This window comes from Hippichthys cyanospilos, chromosome 15 (assembly GCF_059441005.1).
Source record: "Hippichthys cyanospilos isolate Australia breed blue-spotted pipefish chromosome 15, RoL_Hcya_1.0, whole genome shotgun sequence".
Lineage (NCBI taxonomy): Eukaryota > Metazoa > Chordata > Actinopteri > Syngnathiformes > Syngnathidae > Hippichthys > Hippichthys cyanospilos.
In genome coordinates, this window is record NC_142383.1 from 13,970,837 (window position 1) to 13,997,021 (window position 26,185).

A 26,185-nucleotide genomic window follows, 5' to 3' on the forward strand; every position below is an offset into this window, starting at 1 on the left:
ACAAAACAATCAGTATCAATTTTACTTAGATTTGCAACAAAAAACAAATTCTGCTCTGTTGTTTTTAAAATAATACAACTCAACAAATGTAAAATTTTAGCAGGCGACAGAGTCGACATCATTTCACCTACATTTTGTGGTTCACTCTAATCACAGTAGTACTGGCCTGGTCTGGACCAGAGTGTATCAAAAATCTGTCCTTTTCAGGACCGAGTCCAAACCAAGTAAAAATGTCTTTAAATCTGAGATTAAATGGAAACACTCAAAAACTGGTGTCAAGATCTTAAGTAACCTGGACAACACTACCAATCAAACCAACAAATTACAGTCCAACTGTCCACCCACGCAATTAACCAACCGACCTAGCGGTTTAGCTAACAAATGACTAACTGCCCTAACAATTCTCCAACTGACTGACTGTCAAACTTACAAATACAACCACTGGCGCCCATCAAACCCACTCACTAAGCAAATGACGGTCAACCCAACCAACCACATGACTGGCATTCCAAACAACTAACTGATCAATTTCCAACTAACTAACCAACCCAACAATCGATGTCCTGTCCACTGTCTGTGTGACTGTTGAATCAAGCACGCAACCAACAATTCAAAGCAATAACAAATCCAACAACCGACTGTCCAAACAACCCATCTCACCACCTCGAAAAACACAGCCAAGAAATGAACAAAAACGAACCGTTCACCAGACTATGCAACTTTGGTCTAAATAGTAACATTTGCATAATCCCAATGACACAATGATCTAATGTTGACCACATTTTGCACAATCACATAAAACAAATTAGGCACAGTCTCACGACACAGCTGATAGAAGCGTGTCTTGTTTTGTCTTTTGCAAGTCCTTGGCTAAAAACATCTCGTCCCTCGTCTTTGCTTGGCAACTGCACTGGACAACTTGAATAGCAAATGCCCTGGAGGGTAATTCCATGAGGCCATTTCCATCTACGAAGAGGCCACCACGCTTATTAGTTTTCCAGCGCAGACATTAGCTAGACTCACCAAAATAGACGCAGACGCCGAGTACAGCTGAGTAGGATGCGTAGTAATCACGGGATATATAAAAAGCCGCTTCTTGTGCGGTGCAGCTTTGAAGTGCTCTTGAGCTCACCGTTTGATAAAAGGAAAAGGGCCGACTGGCCCCAAGCCATCTTGACTCAGCATAATGCGCCAGAGTGCACCTGTCAATTTAAAGGAATGTATATAATCAGGTTAAGAGGAAGAGGAAATGGAGCTACTAAGCAACAGAGGAAGCAGAGAAGGGAACCCAGGAAGAACCTTTTGGATAATGTATCTTGGCTAAGATTTCCTTATCCTTCCAGAAGGGAATGCAGAAATGAGGGTTATCTCCTGTCAAAATCTGTAGGATCAACATATAAACTCCAATGGACGGCCAGCGGACGGAGTTTGTTTGTGTGAGTCGGTGGATCGTTTCTAGCGGCGAGAGTCGACCTCGTCACATGAAGCTCACGCACCTCGGTCTGCGCATACATGGGCTAATCCCATTTTTCTTTTCATTCTGCTGTTTTCAGGTCATGACTTGCGTAGCTGACCGTGAAATGTTCAATGAATGTTCAACGAGGAACCCGGCGTGAAAGAACTTATTGACTTGAACTGTAAAATCGAACGGCGTCACATGGTATCAGTTTCGATGAGCACAAAGTGCTGCTCCATCCGTGCCTGATTTATTAAACTTTGTTTATCTCAATTTGTAGGCACATTTTATCCCGCAACTCCAGAAGATAGATATAACAATATCTGTTCAACCACCCAAATGAATGAATGGCTTGATACACTAAGTAACCAGTCAAACGACTGCTTATCCTCTTAACCCAGAAGCTAAAGCTACTATTTCACTGATGGACAAACGCTGATGAATTTCTGGGAAGGTAGTGGCTTTTTTGGTCTCCTCCATGGTTTGTTGAAGATCGCCAGAGGTTGCTTCAAGATCACAAGAGGTCTCTATAGTTCACCAGATGTTGCTCTTGTCACGTTGCTACCTTCTCGGGTACTCATCAATATTCTCTTTTCTGAGGGAAGAATCCTGGAGACTGCATGCAACAGTTGTGGCTCTTTTGATAACCTCTTGTAGGGTTTCCTCAAGGTTGCCAGAGGTCGCTAGGAGGTGACGAGAGGATGCTAGAGGTTACCAGACGTTTCTCTCGTTGCAACAGAATTTTTAAGACGTTCAACATTTCCTCACGACAAGAGCAACGTTTGACGACCTCTGGTGACCTTGGGCCGCGCTCTTGCGAACTTTTCGTGACCCTTGGTGACCTTGAGTGAACACCGGAGGAGCTTTCCTAGACACTAAATAATATTCACCTCTACTGGGGTGAACATTGGTGATTTTCTGCAATTGTAGATAACCTACAGGGCTTCTTCAAGGTTGCAATGGTCACTAAAAGGTCACCAGAGGTTGCGAGAGGTTGCCAGACTTTGCTTTTCTTTCAAAGAAATTATGATGTTCAATACTTCCTTGCAATAACTTTTGTGACCTTGTGGTGACCTCTGTTGATCTTGTTGCGACCTCAGCGACCTTGAATGAACCCAGGAGGAGATCAAAGAGCCCCTGCCTTTGTGGACACTCTCCAGCGTTCACCTTTTAGTGGAATAAGCGCTTATGTGCCTTACTGAAAAAACTAGCTATCAAATTAACTGATCAAACGACTGATTCATCAGTCAATCAAACCAACTATTGTTTTTAAAACACATCCAATCAACCAACTGTCAGACCAACCAACGATATAACCATCCAATGACTGATCATCCATTCAGGACCAACCAACCAAGATGATTGACTGTCCAGTAGGTTAAGCTAACAACTGACCGTCCAACTGATGACCAAGCACCCACACAAGTCAACCATCTGTACTATGCACACACCCACACAGATCCAAACGACGGCCAGGACCGGATTTCCTGTCTTGACTCGGACTTGAGATAGTCATCATCCTCATTATCATCTTCTGGGAGGCAATCGCGCATCCGAGTACGAAGCAACAAAAGTCGTCATAAAGCAAATAACAAATCGTTGCCAAGTCTATTGTTTCTCAGCCAGCAGCTGCAATTGATTTGTTGTCCGCTGGTGGTGTCTCTTTTTCACGCCTCGCCCACTCCTCCCCAGGCATTCACGAGCAACCGACACAGGACGAATTCAACTTTGCACAGCACATACGTACAGTAAATGGCGTCTTTGTGGTGCGCTCGCAATGATTCATACCAATTCATACGGCGCCTCTGCCATAGCCTTCGGCGTTGAGAAAAAGTCTTTGTCCCATGACTGAGACAAGTTTGAGGGCAAAGTGTTTCACGGTGATGCTTGACATTCCTTATGTGTCCTCCGAAATGACATTGCGTCAATGTGTGTGTCGGCGGTTCACTCAGTTCATCCCTGCTGCATATTACTATAACGGAGGCTACTGTATATTACAGTAGAACAGATCATTTTATATCTGCTCCTTTCATCCACATTTTAGATTACATGTTTATTTTCAGTATATTTGAGTTGATGTTTCGTTCCTCTCCTGTTTCAGGATTTGTTTATGTATTCCGACTGGCAGGTTATTTCAGCTTTGTCCCTGTATAAATGTTTTTTTTTTTTTTTTCTCTCCCTGCAGTGCTGCTGGTGTGTGTGGCGTCCTTCAATGTGGACCAGAAGAACGGTTTGTCCTTCAATGGCCCACTAGAGGACATGTTTGGCTACACCGTGCAACAGTTTGAAAACAGTGAGGGCAAATGGTGAGTTTGGATTCGTTCAGAAGATTGTGCTTGGTCTTTATTTTATTTTATTTTATTTTATTTTATTTTATTTTATTTTATTTTATTTTATTCGTATTGTGGTTATTGAAGCAGTGTACCACCCAAAATCTATTTTTATTATTAATTTAATTGTTAATGAATTTTTCTGGACTATATATATATATATATATATATATATATATATATATATATATATATATATATATATATATATATATATATATATATATATATATATATATATATATATATATATATATATATATATATATATATATATATATATATATATTAGGGACTGATTTGGTAAAGTGATTCATATTCAATTTTATGTTCTCACAGTGTGCAATAGATTCAAAATTAATTCATTTGCTAATTTGAAACATCAAACGTTTATGAAAAAAATAAAAGAATCCCATCGTATAGCACCATTAAACTGAGAAATGTTGTTTTATGAGTCTCGCCAGTTCTGCCTAGCAGCAAGTCGCATCACAATCTGCAGTTTGAACAATCCTCTTGTGATACATTTTGTTCATGTGTGTTATAATTATCCAGTGTTGAAATCCTAAGTTGAACAATATTAGAGCTTGGCAAACAGCTCCCACTTTTTTTTTATCTATTGCGTACCTGCCACCGCCTCGCCTTATCGAAGCCATGTGAAACAGTTCAAGTAATTTACTCTGCGCTAATCCGGCCTATAACGTCTGCCGTTTTTCAGATAACACTTTCCGCAGTTAACGTAATCGGTCAAATGTGGGAGTGCAGCTGATGAGAAAAAAGTGATGGAGACCGTCTGGTACTGTAAAAACGCGTAGGAGCGTGTTGATAACGTTTGAAAGAAGCCGTTCGAGGTGATGCCGCTGGTCGACCATGACGGCATAGGGACTAGCCATAGATATCGCCCACAAACCGATAAAGTAAATCCGACCACTGGGGCGGAAATTTTTACTTAAATTACAACTTGTTGGTAGTAACTGAATTTATTTCTTTTTTTTTTGACCCCACGACCATGTCATTTTACAGCTTGGTTGTTTAGCTCATGGATTTCCGAAGATAACTTCGCCGACACACTTCCGATGGACTACGTCGATATTTCGAAAAAATGCGAACATTGGCAAAAAATAGATTTGCAAGGACATTTTAAACATTGCGAATCAATTTGTTTTGCCTTGCAACAATGGCGACAAACAAGGCTAATTATGAATATGCTTGCATCCAATCTGAATCTTCAAAAAACAAAAATAAAGCAACTAAATTTGCTAATTCCTGCAAAATTCACAACTCAATGGGATGAGGGCTTTAGTATTTTTTTTTAATCTTTCATAAATATTTGTGTCACAAAATAATGGCTATTCCTGCCATTGCTTTCTCTCATAAAGTTATGACTTTATTCTCGTGAAATTGTGTTTTTTTTTCAATTATGACTTTTTGTGTATTATAACAGTATTCTTGCGAAACCTTTCCACATATTTATGTATTTTTTAGCTTTATTACAAAATGTTTTGTCAGCTCATGATCATATGAGTTTTCACTTTATTTTAATGTGAATTACATGACACGACTTTTTTAATATTATGACTTTTGGGTGTGAAAAATGAACACAGTGATGGAAAGGTCTTTTATATAATGCTTGATGATAAACAGGAGTTCAGTGTATATTATGACATCTAATGCAACTTAGCTCTGTTTGTATTTATTTCATATTTTTTTCTGTTCCTTTAAACTTTTTTTCTCCTAATTTCAGGCTTTATTCTCAAGCAGTTGTAATTTTTTTAATTTAATAAGTTTTTGTGTATTATGATGGCCTTCTCACTTATAAAAAATGAAATTCTCGCAATTTTCTTTTAACAACAATCAAAATTGAAACTATTCACAGTGAGGGGAGGGTCTCTTATATAATGCAAAACTATCGATAGGGTTTAAATGTATATTATGTCAAATCATTTTGAATTTGTGTCACGCTCACTGTTGTAAATTTCTGTGCCAGTTTTGCTTCAAATTTTGACACTATCTTGCCGAAGCAGAACTTAAACGCATCTTGGCCTATGAACTTGAGTGTGCCTTTTCTTGACAATGTTTTGGACTCTCAGGCCTCATTAGAGCGCAGGAATGTTAATAAGTGGCGGTGTTTAGACCAAGAGCGACTCCTTTTAGCATCAGTTTACACAGCGCGGTCACGTGATCCAACTCACACATGCCTGAAGTCATGTGTCCGTTAATGTCATACGCTTAATTCCTATATCGAAACTCATAAACTAAATTACCACCGCCCTTATGGAGGCAAAACGACAATTCCCATACAAGAAGAATGATTGCGCTTGTTATAAAACACTAGTTTGGCAAGATCAGAGCCATTAAATGTTTATTTATTCAAATGCAGGGTTCTGATTGGATCGCCGCTGTCGGGCCAGCCGGCGAAACGAACTGGCGACGTCTACAAGTGTCCCGTGGGCAGGGGGGACAGCACGTGTGTTAAACTACAGCTGCCAGGTAAGCAATACACACTGTGTTTAAGTGTGTGTTTGTGTGAGTGTGTGTGTGTGTGTGCCGTTTTATTGCCGCGTCTCTGGCTGATGGGAAGCGAGGCCCATCAGAGTAAACAAAGATGGTCTTAATGGCCGCTGCTTGTGTAATTACAGCTTCATTAAATAGATAAACATTAAATAGCTCTTGGCTAGCAGTCTCCTGGGTTTTGATGGGCAACCGTTTTATTATCATAGTATGTGTTACAACCCTGAAATTCGGTTCATTTTTATTATTATCATCATTCATTAAAAAAAAAATTCTGCTGTATTTTGTGTAGTTTTGTATCTGTAGACCACCGCAATACAGCCAGTTCTGAAATCATTAGAATGTGTTTTGACATCTTCCTTCATTAAAGTTGCTCAAATTCTTCGTTTATTACACTGAAGAACTGACCAAATGCTAACAAAGAAGTGCTGTATCTTCTTCCCGTTTTTGAATTCTAAGAAAAAAAGATGAAAAAATTATTTGTCATGTCGGCCACCAGACGGCAAGTCACTTCCTAGCAGACTTCTTTTTTTGTTGTCATTAATACTTGTTAGGAAAACACGTGCACTGGCTGCTAATGAAATGAAACGTTTTGTAGCAAGATGCTAACATTAGCCATATGTTGTGTTTAATAACTTGTATGTATTCCTCTTAATTACAGCAATTTTGTTATATATGTTAAGGTGCAGCAGCAAGATCAACAATTGCATGCAGAAATCATTTTATTACTTGTCATTTGTTGCTAGGCAGAACTCGTAGTGCTCTTAATATGACATTTTTTTGACATTTTATAAATTTACACAGATTGCTTTTCACTTCATATTTGTGTAATCGCTTGTTGCAAGGCAGAATTTATAATTCACAAAAGGCTTTTGTGTTGCAAGTTATGTACATATAACTTAGAGCTAATTATAATAATACGAATAATCAGATAACATTTCATTTTGCATTAAAGTGTACTGTTTTGAAGAAAAAAAAAAGTTTTCACCCGGTGGGGCACTCTACCACACACCCATTGTAAAATTCTATATTTAGCCACACGACCCGGTCGTGATGTGGAATGAAGGACACAGAGCGTTTCTCTCCTCCTCTGGGAAAAATAAAAATGGAGGAATTTGTCCAGATGCTCTTCCTGTGTGCACTCTTTTGTTTACTCTTCTGTGTTTCTCGCAGAACACACCACCGTTCCCAATTTACACGAAGTCAAGGAGAACATGACCATGGGAACCACGCTCGTGACCAATCCCAGCGGCGGATTCTTGGTAAGCTGCCCAGAACCGTACCATACGCACGTGACAATTCCATACCATAATGAAAAGTCTGTTCAGGAGACCTTTGCACTCATTTGTGGGAACTTAATATTCGACGCTCCCTTTTTCACCCGCCGTGCTCTGGGAATGTGTCAGGATGCTGTGAATCAATTGTGGAAATGCACTAACTGCACTTTTTATAGCTGTGGACTCACAATCTTTATTGTTTCATCGTGCGCTCAGTTCTCACGACTGTTCAGTGGGATTTCCTTTTAAAGATTATGTCATTCGATGTCAAATTATCTGTAGTTTCACTCTGGAAGTAAGGCAACCTTTTAGTGCCATCGATTAATGTTAGATTTGTTGGTTTTCTTTCCCGCTCATAGTTTTCAAGAGAGAATGTGTCATCAGTTGACTGTTACAAATTTGGGGTTTTTGCATGTGTGTGTCCGTAGGCGTGCGGTCCTCAGTACGGCTACATGTGTGGTCAGCAGCAGTACATCTCAGGGGTTTGTGCCAACGTCAGCTCGTCTTTCCAGGTTCTCAACTCTGTGGCACCGGGCGTGCAAGGTATGTCATTTTTCCCACTTCTCAACTCAAAAATAAAAATTCAATATAAAGACGACCAGAAAACAAAGAAGGAAACAGTAAAACAACAAAAAAAAACAGTAAACTAAATACACGCAAAACTAATGGGACAAAGAGCACCTGGACAAGAAACAATTGGAACAGGGAGCTGATTGGCCAACACAAGGGAAGCAAAGTAACATTTTCTGCGTTAAGATGCTTCCCTTGTGTTGGACAATGGTGGATGTAATCACACTGATGAGACACTGATTCGAGGGGAACAAAGACATGAACTTAAACATATGACCAAAACCCCGCAAGTCGAAAAAAACTCTAAAAAACAACAAAAGTCAAAAACAGAAAACCGTGACAACAACCGCAGTACACAAATCCCAACAGAACATAACATATCCGTTTTTAAAGTGAAGAAGATTAGCGGTTTAGGTAAATTCTGGTTAGAGTGAACGTTATGGGCTAGCGTGAGATTTAGGATTAAGGTGAGAGTAATGGTGTTAGTGATCCTTTAATGCAAATTTTTGCGGTCAGGTAAATCATCTGTAAAGCTCTTGACGATTCTTTTTCCAGAGTGTGCCAAGGAGCTGGATATAGTGATCGTCCTGGATGGCTCCAACAGCATCTACCCGTGGACAAGCATCATTGATTTCTTGATCCGCTTCATCGAGAACATTCAGATCGGACCCAAACTCTCACAAGTCAGTTTTACCGTCCGCTTCTGTTCTTTAAGTCATCGCGCTATTTTTTTCTGCTTTGAGCTGTGAATAGTTATTTTTATTACGCCTGCGTTGATCTGGCTCCGAGGATGTGGACTTTTCCAGAGGGGAAACTCTGGAAAGTCATCTGGAAAGTCACCGCCAGGCCGAGACCACATCCTCGACAGGCTGCAGACATAACGTAGAAGACGTGGAGAAGAAAAAGAGAAATGAGCGTTTCTTTGGTGTTTTCCAGGTGGGCATCGTTTCCTACGGCTTGACCGTTACCCACCGCGTCAACCTGAGCCAGTTCGATAACACCCCCGCCCTGCTGGATTTCGTACGGGAGCTCCCGCAGCAGACCGGCTCCAAAACAATGACTTTCTTGGGCATCGACACTGCCAGGTACCACGCCAACCAGCTTTCAGTTAGCTCATGGCGGTCGCTCATGAGTCACAAGACGGTATTCATAATTTCCGGACCTTGGCAGTGACATCCAAATGCTCCTTAATGACAGCAGCACACCCACAGCTTGTCCAAATGACGTATGACATGTGAGAAAGTATGCATGCACTTCATCTCAGCTTGAATGAAAACAATCCAAAAGTGTAGCTAGGGGCTTGTTAGCCTAGCTTGGTTTACGATATGAATTTGTTTTGTCTGGAAAAATGTCAAACAATAAACTGTAGCTAGCCAAAACTTGAGAATAGCGCAGAGTAAAGCCTTGTTTTGAATAGAAAACAGTCAGTGGTCGAGCTAGCGTGCGGCTAGCTAGCTTAGCTTCCATCTAGTTAGCCTAGTCTAGCTTTGTCTTGTTCTGACTGCTGGATGGTCAAAAAGTCCTTATGGGGCTTGTTAGCCTCGCCCAGTTTACAATATGAATTTGTTTTGTCTGAAAAAATGTCAAAAATCTAGCTAGCATTCAGTTAAGAGATTTTATGTGTTACTAAAGCTTAGCCTTCACCTTAGACTTAAGTTAGTTTAGTCACAGTGTCTTGCATCTAGTTAGCCTAGTCTAGCTTTGTCGTACTTATTGCTTGGATAATTATGCATAGAGCCTTTCTTGTCTTGAAGTCTGGGATGAAAAAAAAGTATTTCTTGCAGCTATTTATTTTTAGCCCAGTGGTGCCGTTTTTACACTATGAACCTACTCAATAATTGGCAATCAGCTAGTTTGATTTAGTTTAGTTTAGTTTAGTTTAATTTAGTCTCTGTGCAGCACAGTACCAATTCGCTCAATAATACCAATAATAAGCTATGGACTCGGTTAGAGGCTGCAGTTTAGCCTCTTATCTTAAAACCTCGTTTCAACAGGAAAGCCTTTAAGTCCAGCAAGTTTTATTGTAGCCTAGTTCCTGTTAAAAGTGTCATTTTTTTTGACTGAATAATTTTCAAAACCCTAGAGGGCAACAAGTTCGCCCAGTCTAACTGTTAAAAGATGGTAAGTTATGTCTTGCTCACTATTAAAATCTTGTTTTAATAAGCTAACCATCTGCTAAATTTCCTCTGTACAAATCTTCTGGCTTTCCGTTAGCTCATGCTGGTGGCGCTTGAGTCACATTATTTTTATGATAATTTCAAGGCTTAATGACTTTCAAATGCTCTTTAAAGACAACAGCACACCAGATGCCAAAATGATGCAAAAGTAAGCATATTTTTTACGCCTTTCTAGGAGGGAGGCATTCATTCCGGAGCGGGGTGCCCGACCTGGCGTAAAGAAAGTCATGGTGATCGTGACTGACGGAGAGTCACATGACTCCTACAACCTTAAACCGGTCATCAAAGACTGCGAGGAGGATGGCATCGAGAGGTTTGGCATTGCTGTAGGTGCAAACGCCTTTGTATTGTTTTTCTTTGTACTGTATTTCTCGCACTATAAGGCGCACCCCCAATTAATGACATTTCAAACTTTTCCATATATAAGGCGCACCGGACTATAAGGCGCACCTTCAATTAATGACATATTTTAAAACTTTTTCAATCACAATATAGTAATACTGAAAGTAATAACAATAATAACTCAAATAATAACTCTAAACTCTCAATAGCATAATAACTCAATGTCAATATGACCAACCTTGTTCAACTGTAAACACACAAAAGAAACAGGTGAAGCTTACTTTATCACTTCATTCCCTATCTATGAATCCCAATCTCAATATTGATCCACACCTGATTATAAGGCGCATCATCAGCTTTTAAAAAAAAATTAAGGCTTTTAGGTGCGCCTTATAATGCAGAAAATACGGTAATTATACCAGTGGTTTTGCAGCTAACATTAATAGGGCCAGGAAAATATTCCCTGTTAGCTAAAACAGACAATTTATTCTGTTAAAAAAAGATCAGATAATTCACTTACTGGTACACTACATTTCCAGGAAGCGCAGTCGATGCACCTGAACGTTAATTTCTCAAAGTAGTTTATGTTACTGTCTTGTTATAACTAAGGCATGTAGAGTTGTCAAATGTATAACTGTTATGGCCTCCAGGTTCTGGGCGACTACAATCGACAGAACAAGAGTGCTGAGGAAGTGCAGAAGTTTATCAAAGAGATTGCATCTATCTCCAGTCTGCCGCTACGTGACCACTTTTTTAACGTGTCAGACGAAGTGGCGCTGTTGACCATCGTAGACGCGCTGGGCAGCAAGATCTTTGCCCTTGAAGGTAATCAAGGATACATGTTGGATGTTTACGCACTATACGTTTCTTAGATGTTTTACTTTGTGAACCTCCGCAGCTACAACCGGAAATTTCACTTCATCCTTCGACATGGAGATGTCGCAGGCGGGGTTTAGCGCACATGCTTCCAAAGTAAGTCCACAGCCAAGAAATTTACACGGCCTGCAAGGATTTAATGGTCGGTAAGGAAAAAAATATTGTATCAAGAGACAGCTCAAAATGATACGGTCCATTTTGGCTCCTCACACATTTTTAGTTACTGCAGATGATACAGATGTACACTTCTTAAAATGGTTTCTATAATACACATACTTTGGGAATTGAATTGCTCTGTTTCTTTTTGGCTCAATTCTGATTCCATAGACTGCACTGCGTTAAGAGGAAATGACCTGCAAAAAAAAAAAAGAAATAATTTTAATATTTCCTCCACTCCCAAGTAACTCTCAAGCCAAGTATTTTTATTGGATTATTTTGGAAATAAACCCTTTAGTTTTAGCCTTGATTTTACTTGCTAGCTTTTCCTATCTGATACTAAAGTACCTGGTGACTGGAAAATAGGCAAAAGTCAGCTAGTTTGGCAAGCCTAGCTTATGTTAGTGTTTTTTTTGTCAGGAAAATCATAAATATAGAACTAGACAACCTAAGTAAAAACATTTGACTTGTTCACCTAACTAGCCACGTATCAGCTAAAATGAGAAATAAGATAGGCTAGGCCGGTGGTGTCCAATTTTCATCCTCAAGGGTCGATATTTTGCATCTTTTCAAGGTTTCTTTACCAAACACACCTGATTCAAATGATCAGGATTATTATAAAGCTTCTGCTGAGCTTTTTGATGAGCTGGAAATTTGAAAAACATGCAGGATATTGACCCTCGAGGTTGGTCTAGCCTATCTTGTTTCTCATTTTAGCTAATATGTGGCTAGGTGGGTGACGCTTCCAGAAACAAGATTATCTGTTTCTTCTTACAAGCCAACAAACCAATGGCAGAAACACAGACTCGATTCTGAGCTACTTAACCCTTGTGAGGCATTTTGATCATTTTTAGGGTAATTTTCTTCCACATTCTTGCTGTAGCTTAGCCAAGTAATGGAACACTCCTGGTAGAGTGATAACGAAGTGGTTGTGCCATGTTTAACTTTGATACGTTGTCGCCATCGGGGTGAAATTTCAGCTCCCTTGTGTCTTCCTTTAATGCTTTGACTTTAATGTAAAGATCGGAGGATTTGAATACTTTGAAACGTTCCACCTGCGGTAAAACTGAGAACCATGTTTGACAATTTTAATCTGTTGTGGGTCACTCTACTGGATTGATAAATTAAACCAGATTTAACGGGATTTGATCTGGATCCTGGATAGTGGACTATCGTGACGGTCCAGTTTCCGTGAGCGTGAAGTTTTTATCTGATGACTGAAGCAGTGAACTCAGGCACAAGAGTTATCTCTGGTGCATCATCTACCCTATGGGGATTCTCCTTGCCGATTGATGCTGCCGGAAACAAGAGCCTCAGTGTCTTCCCGTTAAGTCCATACACTGATGACATTTTATATGGGTGTGCGGACATGAGAATGCGTCAAATCAGGCGGTGGCTTCAGGAGGCCAACCGCAACTTTCTGCTCTTCACATGCCTCCTACGTTCCTTCATTAGCTGTATCCTTCTGTATGTGTTGTTTAAAAACAACCCGCTTCCTTCTGGTGTCTCTCGCCCGTCTTCTGACCCTCAAAATTATCGCTCCTCAGATCATGGGTTGTGCTTTCTGGCTCTAACTATGTATGACTCGTCTCAATGACGGCAAACAAACTGATTTGTTCTTCAAGTTGATGCGTGAGGCCCCGGCTTGAACAGTCACGGGTAGAAGAAGCATCCTGATGTATTTAATTACCGCTGTTTTCCCAGCCCTTCCTGTTGGACAGACATCTTTCCTGTACACAAAGCATAGCGTTTATATTTAGGTATGTAGCGGCCAAGCGCTAAAGTACCACTCGCTGATTTCTTGGGTTGTTGAGAAGAAAAAAGATCGGTGTTATTAAAAAGAAGGGGAAAAAGCACTACATTGGTGAGCAGTTGGAAAATTTCACTCAAAATATGCTATAAACGGAAAAAAGTTATTTGTGATAAATGAGGGATTTTGCTGGATTGTATTTTGCTGCAGCGCTCCGTTTTCTCACTGTCCTTTTGCATGGAATTTGTTTGCTTAAAAAAGATATTTTCAAGGATAGCTTTTTTTTCTTCTAAACATATTGCATTTTCCTTTTGTATGGAATTTGTCTGCTTAAAAAACATATTTTCATGGATAGCTTTTTTTTCTTCTAAACATATTGCATTTCCTGAAAAATGTGTGTCTTTTTGCTGAATAAAACACTGAGCTTTTTTCCCCTCTAATACAAAATATTCTCAAAAAATAAAATTAAATTACAAACTTTTTTTCTCTAACATAACCAACTTTTTTCATAATTAAATGACTTTTTATTGAATATAAATCATTTAAAATTGAAAAAAAATATTGCTTACAAATCTATAAAAATGATCCAAAACATAACTTATCAAAATGTATTTTTTCATTTCATAAAAAGAAACGTATTTCTTTAGAAAAGAACTTTCTTTCTTTTTAAAATAGAAGATTTTTTTTTAGAAACTTTTACCAATTATTTTTTGCCAAAATGTACATTCCAGAAAATGTAAACTTTTTTTTTTCTAGAAAATACACATCCATTGTTATGATTTATTGAGACATTTTTTAAGAAAATACAGTTTAGGGATTTTTTTTGAACAATAAAAACAAAACAAAAAAAAGAGCTAAATTACTGATTAAGACCTTTGTCTGATATTGTCGTGTACTGTATATCCGGGTTATGGCACCAATTAACTCTTTCAGTGCCACGGACGAGAATTCACATCTTTTAAAATAGTAATAACAATAATAAATACTCAAACTCTCATCAAATACATTTTTTTATGGAGGGTAGCTGACAACCTTGATGAACGCTTACCAAATATACTGTAAGCCAATTGAGCACTGTAGTACTAAATTTGACCATTGGATGGCAGTGTTTCCACACATACAACAAAGCTATTACCTACATGCAATTTTAAGTAAAGAATGGAAATCATTCTTACATATGAGAATGATATTAAATCGACATAGCACACAATATTCTACTGGCCTTGAAAAACAAATGAAAATGCTAAATACGCTGACCGTTGACCCTCTAGGTTTCTTTTTCCGATAACGCTCGGCATTGAAAGGTGTTGAGAGAACTTTCTTTTATTTTTAACGCTGGCAATTTTATACCAATCCTAACCATGAGAAGACTGTATATCCTCAGTTGAATTACGTGTTGTGTTTCTCGCCGATATAAACTCACAATAAACTTCCTCGCACTGCCGTCCGTAGGAAGGATTGCTACTGGGAGCAGTGGGAGCGTACGACTGGAACGGCACGGTCATCATGCACACCGACGAGGGAGCCATTTATCCGGACAAGAACCACTTTTTCGACCCCGACAAGGAAGCCGGGTACGAACGACTGGCCGGCTATCTCGGTGAGTCCAAAAAGGGCTTGGACTATTTACGTGTTTGTCTGAAGTTGCTGTTTAACTTCCAGTGACATTTTACAGCTGCGGGATAAATATGCAGTTTTTCACTTTGATCTACTTTGGCCGTAGATGTCACATAAATAATACACGGCACTTTGCCTGCGCGTCTTCTTGCCTTTTATGGCCTCTAACAGCAACCCTCGCATCTTTATTTCGATTTATTTCATCAAGATGTCGTTATGGAGAGCGCGCTCGAGCGATTGTGCGTTCCGGGCTGGTGTAGTGTAAACTCATCCGTCGGCAAAAGCGCTCTCACTTAATGTATTTTGTCCGCCTTCCTTTGCGTCGTCCTCGGCCGCGCCGTGCATTGTCCTGCCAATCCCTGGTGTTTTATGGCTTCCCCCTGGAAAAGTGAGACGTAAACAGTTTGTTCCTGTAGGTTACGACGTGCAGTCGGCATCCACCCCCGACGGGGTTCTGTACATCACGGGGGCGCCGCGGTACAACCACACGGGCCGCGTCGTCATATACCGACTGGAGGACAAGGACGTTGTCGTCTCGCAGACGCTCAGTGGAGAACAGGTGGGTTTGGATGCTTGGGGTTTCATCACGTTCACATTTTAGCTCAGAGGAGGGATGGGCATGTCTTATGCTCATTATTTTTAAATCAGGCAAATCAGGTTGTTCTTAGGTGTGAATGAGTGTTGAAATTATTTTTTTGGACAAACGTGTCCTGTGATTGGCTGGTGACCAGTCTTGAATGCACCAGATTACCTAGTGGGAATATGCGGGGTAAATACATGGATGGATTGCTCATCATTTGTAAATTCAGTAATTAAAAAAATACAAATAAAAAACATTCTAACATGACATTAGATTTTTTGTAAGCGTGTTTATTTTAAGTTTTAGTTGTGTTTTTTTTGTTTTTTGGGTTGTTGTTCTTTTGGGTGATATGTTTGCAGAAGGACAACCCATGTTTTTCTTTTTGCTTATTGCTTTGTACTATGCTTATATATATCTGTATTATTTGTAATTTTTTGTTGGAGTATAATCAAATCCAATAAAGTTCAAATCACAAAAAAAAAAAACCTCTATCATAAAAGTAACATCTGGATGTAAAAAATATATTATTGTAGTCATAAAATTATCATTTAAGATCAACTTGATTTTTTAAATTATTCATTTTATTTAATTTTAAGTTAAAAAATTAAAGTTAAGTTAAAATCTTCTTCTTTAAAAAAAATTAATAAAAATATTTGTGTTAATAATTTCACATTTTAGCCTTATAATAAAAGTTTTGTTGTTAGTAATTTCACATCACACTTTCACCCTTTATTTACTATGTGGAATTAATTTAAAATTTGCAACCATTTTCGCAATTAACAAGCCTCATCCGCCTTGTTGCTAGATCGGCTCATATTTTGGCAGCGTGCTGCAAACTCTCGACGTGGACGGCGACTCGTACACGGATCTCCTGTTGGTGGGCGCGCCCATGTTCATGGGTTCCGACAGAGACGAGCAGGGACAAGTGTACGTCTACAAGCTCAATCAGGTAAACCTAAAACTGCAGTTTTTTTGTAAACAGGAAAGAGTTAAAGTACTGCGTCACGCGCGTCTCCCGATTCTCATGACGCTTATTGCAGGACGGCCGCTTTGCCCACGAGTTCACGCTGAAGCCCGTCAACCAGTCCTGCTGCAGCGCCAGCTCGTCCGGCTGCACGCACAAAAACGAGCCGTGCGGCGCGCGCTTCGGCACGGCCGTCGCCGCCGTGTCCGACCTCAACCTGGACGGCTTCAACGACGTGGCCATAGGGGCGCCTTTTGAGAATGATCACAAAGGGGGCGTGTATATCTACCATGGAGACAGCAAGCGGTCGCTCAAGGAGAAGTTTGTGCAGGTGAGCGCCATCTTGGATTAGCTTTACTCTGTTCAAACTTATTTAAATGGCGCCGCCTTGTGTCCGTAGCACATCCCGGCGGGCGGAAATGATGACAAGATGAAATTCTTTGGGCAGTCCATACACGGGGTCATGGATCTTAACGGAGACGGGATCACTGACGTGACTATCGGAGGGCTCGGGGGGGCTTCGTTGTTCTGGTGAGACATTAAACACACAGGGTTCTGTAAATACTTTTTTTTTGCCAAGGAAAAAAAATTTCTATATTAACTACTATATAAAATACTAGGGATGACACTTGTGGCCAGCGCTCCTCTTAATTTTAAGCACTGTAGTAATTAAGTGTGACCGTTAGATGGCAGTGTTGCTATTGATAGCTACAAAGGAAGTGATCAGCAGGTTGCCTTTTTTGATACTGCTTGGCACTGAAAAAAAGATTCAAGAAAACATTTCATTTTTTTATTCTAATCTAAAAAAAATAGCATTTTAAGGGGAAATAAATTTCAAGAAAATATTTTTTTAATAAAAGGTAGTTATATTTAAAAAAATTCTTTGTGGAAAATAAATTCTATTTGAAAATATTTGTGCATTTTTTGAGGGGAAAAGACTTTAAAATGTGTATTTTTTTATTATTATATGTATTTTTTTATTTTTGATTGTAAAATCTCACGAACCTACTGTCTGAAAATTTAAAACATATATTTTTAATTAAAAAATGTTTCACTAAAACTCTCTTTTGAAAAAAAAATGAAATAAAAATTGTGTGGTAGGTTATATTTTTGCACAAAAAAATCTACATTACGGAAAGAGTAATCAATTTAAAAAAAAATATTGTAGCTTGTTCTTGGAGCAAAAGTATTAATATAAAATAAAAAAAAGTATAATTTTGATAATGAAGTATTTTATTTATACAAAACAAGCCTTCTGATCTATTCTGATTTGAACAAGCTCAACATTTGCTATTTTTGAGGAAAAAAACGATTTCTTTTGCCCAACCCTTGATCGAGTAAACCCACGTTCCAATACTTCTTCTTGCACATATTTTACACATCAGCATAATGTATGCTAGCTGAGTATCATCATCTGTTGTTCGCTTGTTTCATTTAAACAGCTGAACACATCCCACTGGATTTGCACACTTGAGATCAACCACTTCCTGGAAATATCTCACTTAGCCCTACAGGCCAGATTCCCTTACGCATACATATCGCTATTAAAATTGACTTGTACATAGCTAATAATGAACAAAAGCAAAAATAGCTTTTATATAAAATGGATCATATTCTGGCTCCCAAACCTAAGGTTGGACACCACCAAGTCCGCCATGACTCAACCTCGCAGGCCTGGGAGAATGTCCTTCCACACTTTTTTTTTTTTTTTTTTTTGGTCGACCGGAGCTGTGTGAAAACTTCAACCCCCATGTGGCTTCCAGTTTGAAATAGGATTTGGCAACGAGGCTGGCTCGTTTCTCCTCGGCTTGTTGGCCACGTTTTATGCTTATCACGCATCTGTTGCGTCCCTCAGAGACACTCAGCCAGTCTATTTGCTTTCGCGCATTAGAAATCATCAACATCACCAACCGAAGAAATATGCATTCAAATGAAAGAAACTGTTTTTTTTTTTGGTTGTTTTTTTCTGCTGGGGAACTTTGATCATTATTCTCCAAGGGGAGTCTAATTAACTACCAGCTGCTTTCAAAGCAGAGTTCCACATATTGACTTTTTGTTTAACTTTCAAGACTCGCAGCTAACGGCAAACAAGCCAAAAGAATGTGGCCACACTCTTCCCACCAGAAACTTGTTTTGAGATTTTATTCCATTCTTAAGTAATTAGAAGTCGAACATATTCGAACTTCAGTTTCTATCCAAAAAGTGGATAAAACAAGAAGTAATTACGTGTCCATTTTGTCTTAGCAAGACAGCTAAGTTCCATTTAAAATAGCAGTCCACTTCGGTAGGTCTTCTTCTGTCTCCCCTTTATTTAAAGAGAGATTGCCCCCTGGTGGCTTGGAAAAAAAACTGCAGATACTCCGTACGGGATTAGAAGCCACATGATACAAAGCATGAGAAAAAAGTAGTACAATTTACTACAAATTTAACAGATAATTTTGTTATACTCTTTGACGCACAGGTCCAGAGACGTGGCGGAACTCCGAGCCAACATGACCTTCGACCCCGCCAAGATCAACCTGCAGCAGGCCGAATACCAGTGCGAACACCTGGGACGCAAATCCGTGTGCGTTACCACCGACGTGTGTTTTGTCTACAGCGTCAAATCCGACAAGCAGAATCTTAAAACCGACGCAGGTGAGACTCTTCGCTCACTTGAACGCTGTGTTGTCTTTTTTTACGTTTTTTGGTAACTAATGTCTTCCGCAGTGATTCGTTACAACCTGACTCTGGACGCTCTGCGGGCGAAAGCCAGGGCGTCTTTTCTCGACTCGGACGACAAGAGCGACCGAAGGATTTCGAAAACGGTCATCGTGGAGGACCGACAGAGGTCGTGCGTGCAAGAGACCTTCGTCATGTCGGTGAGTGACAAAAACAGCCTTTGGATGTCTCGTTTGGACTTTTGAATTGACTTTTGTTTTGGACGATTTGGCTTCTCGCCCCATACGGAGTATCTGCAGTTTTTTCTTGCCACCAGGGGGCAATCTCCCTTTAAACAAAGGGAGACAGAAGAAGACTTATTGAAATATTGATTTTGAGTTTGAACTGCTATTGTATATGCCACCAGAGGGCACACTCCACTAGTAAATGAAATCATGTGTGTTACTATTGTGTCGGTGCAGTATTCTAACAATCCGCCAGTGGCGGTGTTACATTAGAAATATTTTGGCATTACTTATATTTCTAAACATGCAGGCATGCTCAGTTTGTGTCAAAGGCATGATGTTGCTGGAAACAGGCGGTTTGAAAAAAAAAAAAAGTTTTAGACATTTGTGACCATTGCGTTGCTCTATCCCCTGCTTTTCTTTGATTAGCTTCCCACTGGCACAGCACACAGGAACTAATCAGTGAAACAGCTGCGGCTGTTCTGCAGCGCATGTGTGCGTCTGAATAACAGTTTTTTTTTGTTGTTGTTTTTTTTTTTAATTCACCATCCAGAGTAGGCTACACCAAACAGAAAAATTAATGCACAAGAGATTCTGAACAATAAAGTATAAACTTTACATTTACCAGATCTGGTGGGCTGGATATAGTACTTTAATCTTATTGTAGTATTTACTTTGGTGAAAATATAAGAGAAAAAAATACGTGTTTCTCATTTTCTACAAGGCCCGACTGGATTTTCGAGACCCCCTCCTGGTGTCGCTGGACTTTGGACTGGCCGACGAAGACCGAGGTCCAGTCCTGGACGAAAGCCTGCCCACGTCCATCAATAAGACGGTACGTTCTCAGCTTTGGACCTGCTTAAATATTTGCGCGACTTGAGCCAGTTAAGAGCATTATTTATCGCCTGTTCTTGTTGTCTTTTTGGCGTTTTCTCTGCTCGCCAAATGTTAGCGTGCGGAACAGCCGTCGCCATTTTTCATCTCGCAATCGTTTCAACACGTCTCGCCGACACTCCCACACATTAACTTTAATGCTTTCCGAGCAATAGTGGTCGCGATGAGCGACGTGTCCAGATAACGAGGGAGCAAGTATTTGCCGCCTGATATGGGAATGAAGCAAATGGGGTCTTCTCCTGTTATTGTTATGAAAAGAGAGCGACCAGGAGATCGCCGGACGGAAGCTACAGTTGCTTGTCTGCTGGATATTATGTTACAGTCTGCACGCTGGATTTCCATATTCTGGGACTGGGAATAAACTGGACCCGTGACCCTTGAAACACTCTGCAGGGGTGTCAGAAGGCAAAGGAAATGAAGGTCAAGCATCGGGAGCCTTTTTACTGAAGTGTACAAACAAACGCAGAACCTTATTTGTATTCTCTTTTTCCACCGCTCACAATCATGTTCAGCAGGGGTTCCAAACCTGGAGGTGTTCCGTCCATGGGAGGAATATACAGGAAATACATTCTTGCTCCAAAATAGAATTAAATTAGCCCTTGATTTGATTAAATAAAAATGAAATAATTAAATTACAAATAAAATAACAACATCAACAACAATAATAGCTATAAGGAAATAATAAAATAATAATACTAATTGTTTAGGAAAAAAATATAGAATTATATTTGTTGTTGAATTTTATGAAATTCCACGTCTATGCTATAACATTTTTTTTTTCATCGCTATAACATTGTTAAGTCCCTGACGCATTTGGGAAAATGTTCAAATTGGATCTAAGACTCAAGGGAAATGTTGTGCCATAATTGCAAACACACTATTGTTGTGTTTCGAACATTTAACCCTCGTTCCATATTGATTGTTTCCTGTGATTTTAGATTCCCTTGGTGGACTGCGGCAGCGACCAGCGTTGCATCGCTGACCTCTCACTCCGAGCGGAGCCCAGCGTCGCTAGGTGAGCACCACATTCTGGTGCATTAGTGCCCTCTTGTGGCGGATTTTATAAAGAGAGTCTTCCTTTGCTCTCCTCCAGCTTGGTGATCCGAGCCAAGAAGGACAAACTGGACTTGAACATCCGCGTGAGGAACAGCAAAGACAACGCCTACAACACCAAAGTTGTCGTGAGCTTCACGCCAAATATCAACTACGTCAAAGTGGAGGTGAATTAATTTGACGCTTGACATCTTAAGTGTTTTTTTTTCACCCTCAGACTCGCCAGTGGAACAAGTAAAAATGTGATTAATTTCACCCTCGTTATTCTTTCATCTTTTATAGATTAATAGAAAGCCCACGTTGTTTGGATATTTGCAGTTAATGTTTAGTGATTTAATTGATTTTTTTCCGAAGTGTGAAAAGTCCGACTTTGTTTGAACGCATCACCTAGTTAGCAGCTAGCGCTCACACTGGAGACTTGTTCCGTTAACAGTGTAATTGACGAAGAGTTTCTCGGCATCCTTAGTCAGCGATTGGTAAGGATTTTTAATGGCGGTGTGTTGATGTTGGTAGCTGTTTGATTTGATGACAATAAGCGGAGTCGTGAGGGCAAATCAAGCTAGGCCCTCAGTCATCAAAACAGAGTAAAGCTAGCTTTTACGCAACGCCCGCAGAGCAGAAACCAACTTCAAAATAAAAGCATTTGACGCCCATTGATTATTTCGTGCGTTTATTTTGACGTGATGTGCGTTGCCCTTTCCTTGTTGGTGTGCATCCGCTATTTATGGAAATTGACAGCATTTGTTTTAGTGTTGTTTTTTGTATTATTATTATTTTTTTAATTCTGTTGTAATATTTTATAGATTCTGAATTGTAGTAAATGACAAGTTTGTTTCTTATGAGAATCGATCTTTTGGCACATCTAGTATTTTGTTGAAAATGTGTCATAGACAGTTAGCAACTCTTTTAAATTATATTTAAAAAAAATACTAACTCCTTTAACGTTTAAAGCAACTTACGCCTTGTTTTCCTTTGAAATGTTAGCCGGAAAAAGACTGCACTCTGAATCACACCAAAGTGGAATGTGCAGTGGGGTATCCATTCCTGGGGAGCAATGTGGAGGTACCGCTTTAAATTATACACACATTTTTTTTTTATAAAAATGATTTCCATTTTCAAGATGATACACGATATCCGCAGGAAGCTTTCAAAGTGAAGTTTGAGGTGAATCCTAATCACATTCATCACAGCATCCAAATCAACGTAACAGCCACAAGGTATTTTTTTTAACAGTGAATCACAATGAAAGGACTTGAAATTATAATTGTGTGTGTGTGTGTGTGTTATTCCTCATAGTGACAGCGAAGAGCTGACGTCCACCTTCAACGACAACGCGGTGCAAATCTCCATCCCCGTCAAGTACGAAGCCGGCCTGGTCTTCACAGTGTAAGTACACTTTAAATGCTGTTGTTTCCTAGTTACTGTCGCTAAGGACTGAAAATTATGTATTCATCCTCTGTCAACGTTTATTTGAATTTGATTTCAATGTCAACAAAACTAGATACAAAAAACAAATGAAATTAAAGGATTAAGTGAGTTCAAAATAGAATAAGGTTCAAATGTATTTAACTCATTCACTACCGCTGACGACTTTTGACGTCAAAGATACCATTTGAACTGGGTTGGCAGTGAATAAATTCTTATCAATATACCTAATACAAAAATTAAAAGCAGATTGTAGAACGTGTCTCTGAAGACCGGAGTGAGACATGCTGCAGTTGATGATCCCTGTAAATCAATCAAATATGATTAAATCTGAATATGCATGATTTTTTTCCAGGCGTCCCGTGGACGAGCACGTGGTGGTGAAAGAAGGCGAGCAATATTCGAGTGTATTCAACGACACACGCATGATCGGCGAGGAGATCAACATCAGTTACACGGTAAGGCTAAATTTTAGAATCTTCAAGGATCAAAATATTAAAAAAAAAAAACAAAACACACAAATACATTCATTTGTTCGTTTATTTAATTCCTTTCAATTCAACACAATTTTTACCAAGAAGTTTTATTTGATCAACCCCTTTTCTTCCCAGAAATCTAAGGATGTAATAAAAAAAAACAATAAAAACAGCAGCAACAATATTAACCCTCAAAAAGAAAAAAAAAGCCAAACAAACATTACAACTGGCCACACAGTTATATAATATTATAATTCAGTAAGTTCAATTAATGCTGCACAAGAACAAAATTAACAGAAGGTCTAACAATCAAAAATAATTTTCTTTTTTTTTTTTAAATACTACCTTCTAGAATTTTTTGTTTATTTAAATTTGATATCTAATTTGATTTTTTTTTTTTTGGTATAGATTGTTCCATAAAAGTGCATGAGTATATTTCACCATCAAAAATACTAAAAAGCATAGATGTGATATAGGGGTAAAATTGAAGCTTATCAATGTTTTGAAAACAATATGCAATACACATTTGCAGTATGTCCCAATTTATTCAAGAAATTTTCTTTCAAGATATATCATTTTCACATATTTCATGATAAAATTGACAGAAAATGTATGATTTTTCTAGGTATCAAATGAGGCCATAATATTAAACAAAAGACAACCTGGGCTTAAAAATGTAAGATTTTTGAGTATTACCTCTGCTTAGGTGGAGAAAGCAGGCGATATGGTGACTCCGCCCCTTGAACTAAAAGTGACCTACCCCGAAATTTCGCCTCGGAACAATTACTTGCTCTACTTGACGCATGTCGTCACCAACCCGCAGGTGAGGGCCTCTACCGCAACCACCGGCACATTGTTTTTTTTTTTTTTTTTTTTACACACAAAGGATCTGCTTCTAATCATTTTTTCCTCCTCTTTGCAGATGAAATGCGACGCAGCCGCTTTGATCAACCCTCTTAATCTCAACCCGAACATCATAAAACCCAATCCAAACAAAGAAACGCTTGGCGTTTTTCTCCTGGTGGGTGAAGAAGGATTTTACATACATATATATATATATATATATATATATATATATATATATATATATATATATATATATATATATATACGTATATATATACGTATATATATATATATATATATATATTTGAATTTGAACATTTAAACTTATTGCACAGATTTCATATATATAATCATCTATCTATCTATCTATCTATCTATCTATCTCTTATCTCTTATCTATCTATCTATCTATCTATCTATCTATCTATCTATCTATCTATCTATCCTCTTGCTACTTAGCTAGCTAGGTAAAACAGCTAGCTAACTGTCTATCTATCTATCTATCTATCTATCTATCTAGCTAGCTAGCTATCTATCATCCACCCATCCATCCATCTAAAAATTACAAATATGACATAAACTTTCATACACAAGCTTATTCAATTTATATATTTTTAATACTCTATTTCACAGGTGTCAAACTCAAGGCCCGGGGGCCAGAACCGGCCCGCCACATCATTTTATGTGGCCCGCCAAATGCTGATTTGATTTCAAGTTTCTTGCTAAACTTGCAGATTGCCTTCCAAAATAACCATTTTCTGTTCCCGATCTATTGTTTGAACAGATTTTATCGGCCTCTGTATTCAAAACTAGGTAAAGATGTAAACCAGCAAAAACGGCGTTTATTAGACACGTGTTTTTCTATTTTTAAGTCCTACATTTTCTGGATTTTAGAGAAATTAAAGGGGTACGTTAAAATTGAAGCTTTTTTAGACTATTTTTAGATTTATTCCGGCCCTCTAACAGACATTATAAGTACAATGTGGCCCGCGATAAAAATCAGTTTGACGCCCTTGCTCTATTTGAACACAGCCATTGATTGCCCCCTGGCGGCTGGTTAAGAGACTGCAGCTAAGCCTCACTGGACTAGAAACCGCAGGGCTCAAATCATGAGAAAAAAAGTTGTGGCTTTTAGTGTGTGTTATGTGTGTATGGAAGTCTGATCAGCTATATTTGTGTTGCACCACAGAGTTGCGAGAACCTCCCATGCGCCTCATTCAAGTGCGTCATCCCAGAAGCTAAAGTCAGCCAGGTCAACGTTACCTTCAGAGTGTGGAAGCCCACGTTTATCAAGGTGAATTTTTGGTGTTCTGGATTTAACAAACTTTTAGTAGATTGATTTTTTTTTAGTTAACAGGATCTAAAAAGGTTTCTGACCATACATGACAGCATTTTGGTCTTTTGAGGCTCCTCGGTGACCTTCACTCAATCACTGCCAACGTTGACGTTTATAGTCGTCAATGGGAGTGAATGAGTTAATTGAACTGATACATTTGTATGATTTGTGTCTGTTTTTTGTGGTGTATTTCAGGCGGAGTTTTCCAGTTTGTACATGCTGGTGAATGCCACTCTGGGGAACAGAAACACGGATCTGTTTGTGCTGAGCTCCAGTGACAGCGCCAGAACTGTGAGTCAGCCTTTTTACGATTGGATTTTGGTGATTAAATATCAAATAATTCACGATTGTTTTTCCCAATCAGGTGAAAATCCAAGTCTCCAAGGAGACCTTAGGGGGAATCCCCATATGGATCATCATCATCAGCATCCTCATAGGTCTTCTCATCCTAGCGCTAGTCATCTTCGCGCTATGGAAGGTAATGCTAACACGCTATCGTTTGAAGCATCATTTTTTCAAAACATCGGAAATATTGCACTTATACAAACTCATAATAATGTTTGCCCTCCATATAAACTGCAAACACAGTTTATGTGAGCCAAAAAACAAACTGTTAAGAGCCTTGCTAACTGCCATGAGTTTGTGTCGGCCATATTGGCAGGGGCAA

At 39.1% G+C, this 26,185-nt stretch overlaps 1 protein-coding gene across 1 annotated transcript in view; it reads left to right on the top strand.

Annotated features, from left to right (window-relative positions):
• itga1 (integrin, alpha 1) overlaps nt 1–26,185 on the top strand; it is a 42,140-nt gene that overhangs the window by 13,010 nt on the left and 2,945 nt on the right. The window contains exons 2-29 of the mRNA XM_088435786.1: nt 3,642–3,762; nt 6,164–6,273; nt 7,468–7,556; nt 8,000–8,114; nt 8,697–8,824; nt 9,078–9,226; nt 10,494–10,644; nt 11,311–11,485; nt 11,559–11,632; nt 14,895–15,042; nt 15,476–15,618; nt 16,445–16,588; nt 16,680–16,934; nt 17,004–17,134; nt 19,065–19,240; nt 19,313–19,464; nt 20,213–20,323; nt 21,321–21,397; nt 21,476–21,602; nt 22,420–22,497; nt 22,576–22,652; nt 22,732–22,821; nt 23,216–23,318; nt 24,043–24,159; nt 24,259–24,357; nt 25,372–25,476; nt 25,714–25,809; nt 25,883–25,996. Of these exons, the coding sequence (XP_088291912.1) occupies nt 3,642–3,762; nt 6,164–6,273; nt 7,468–7,556; nt 8,000–8,114; nt 8,697–8,824; nt 9,078–9,226; nt 10,494–10,644; nt 11,311–11,485; nt 11,559–11,632; nt 14,895–15,042; nt 15,476–15,618; nt 16,445–16,588; nt 16,680–16,934; nt 17,004–17,134; nt 19,065–19,240; nt 19,313–19,464; nt 20,213–20,323; nt 21,321–21,397; nt 21,476–21,602; nt 22,420–22,497; nt 22,576–22,652; nt 22,732–22,821; nt 23,216–23,318; nt 24,043–24,159; nt 24,259–24,357; nt 25,372–25,476; nt 25,714–25,809; nt 25,883–25,996 (3,455 nt within the window). The remainder of the gene's footprint in view (nt 1–3,641; nt 3,763–6,163; nt 6,274–7,467; nt 7,557–7,999; nt 8,115–8,696; nt 8,825–9,077; nt 9,227–10,493; nt 10,645–11,310; nt 11,486–11,558; nt 11,633–14,894; nt 15,043–15,475; nt 15,619–16,444; nt 16,589–16,679; nt 16,935–17,003; nt 17,135–19,064; nt 19,241–19,312; nt 19,465–20,212; nt 20,324–21,320; nt 21,398–21,475; nt 21,603–22,419; nt 22,498–22,575; nt 22,653–22,731; nt 22,822–23,215; nt 23,319–24,042; nt 24,160–24,258; nt 24,358–25,371; nt 25,477–25,713; nt 25,810–25,882; nt 25,997–26,185) is intronic.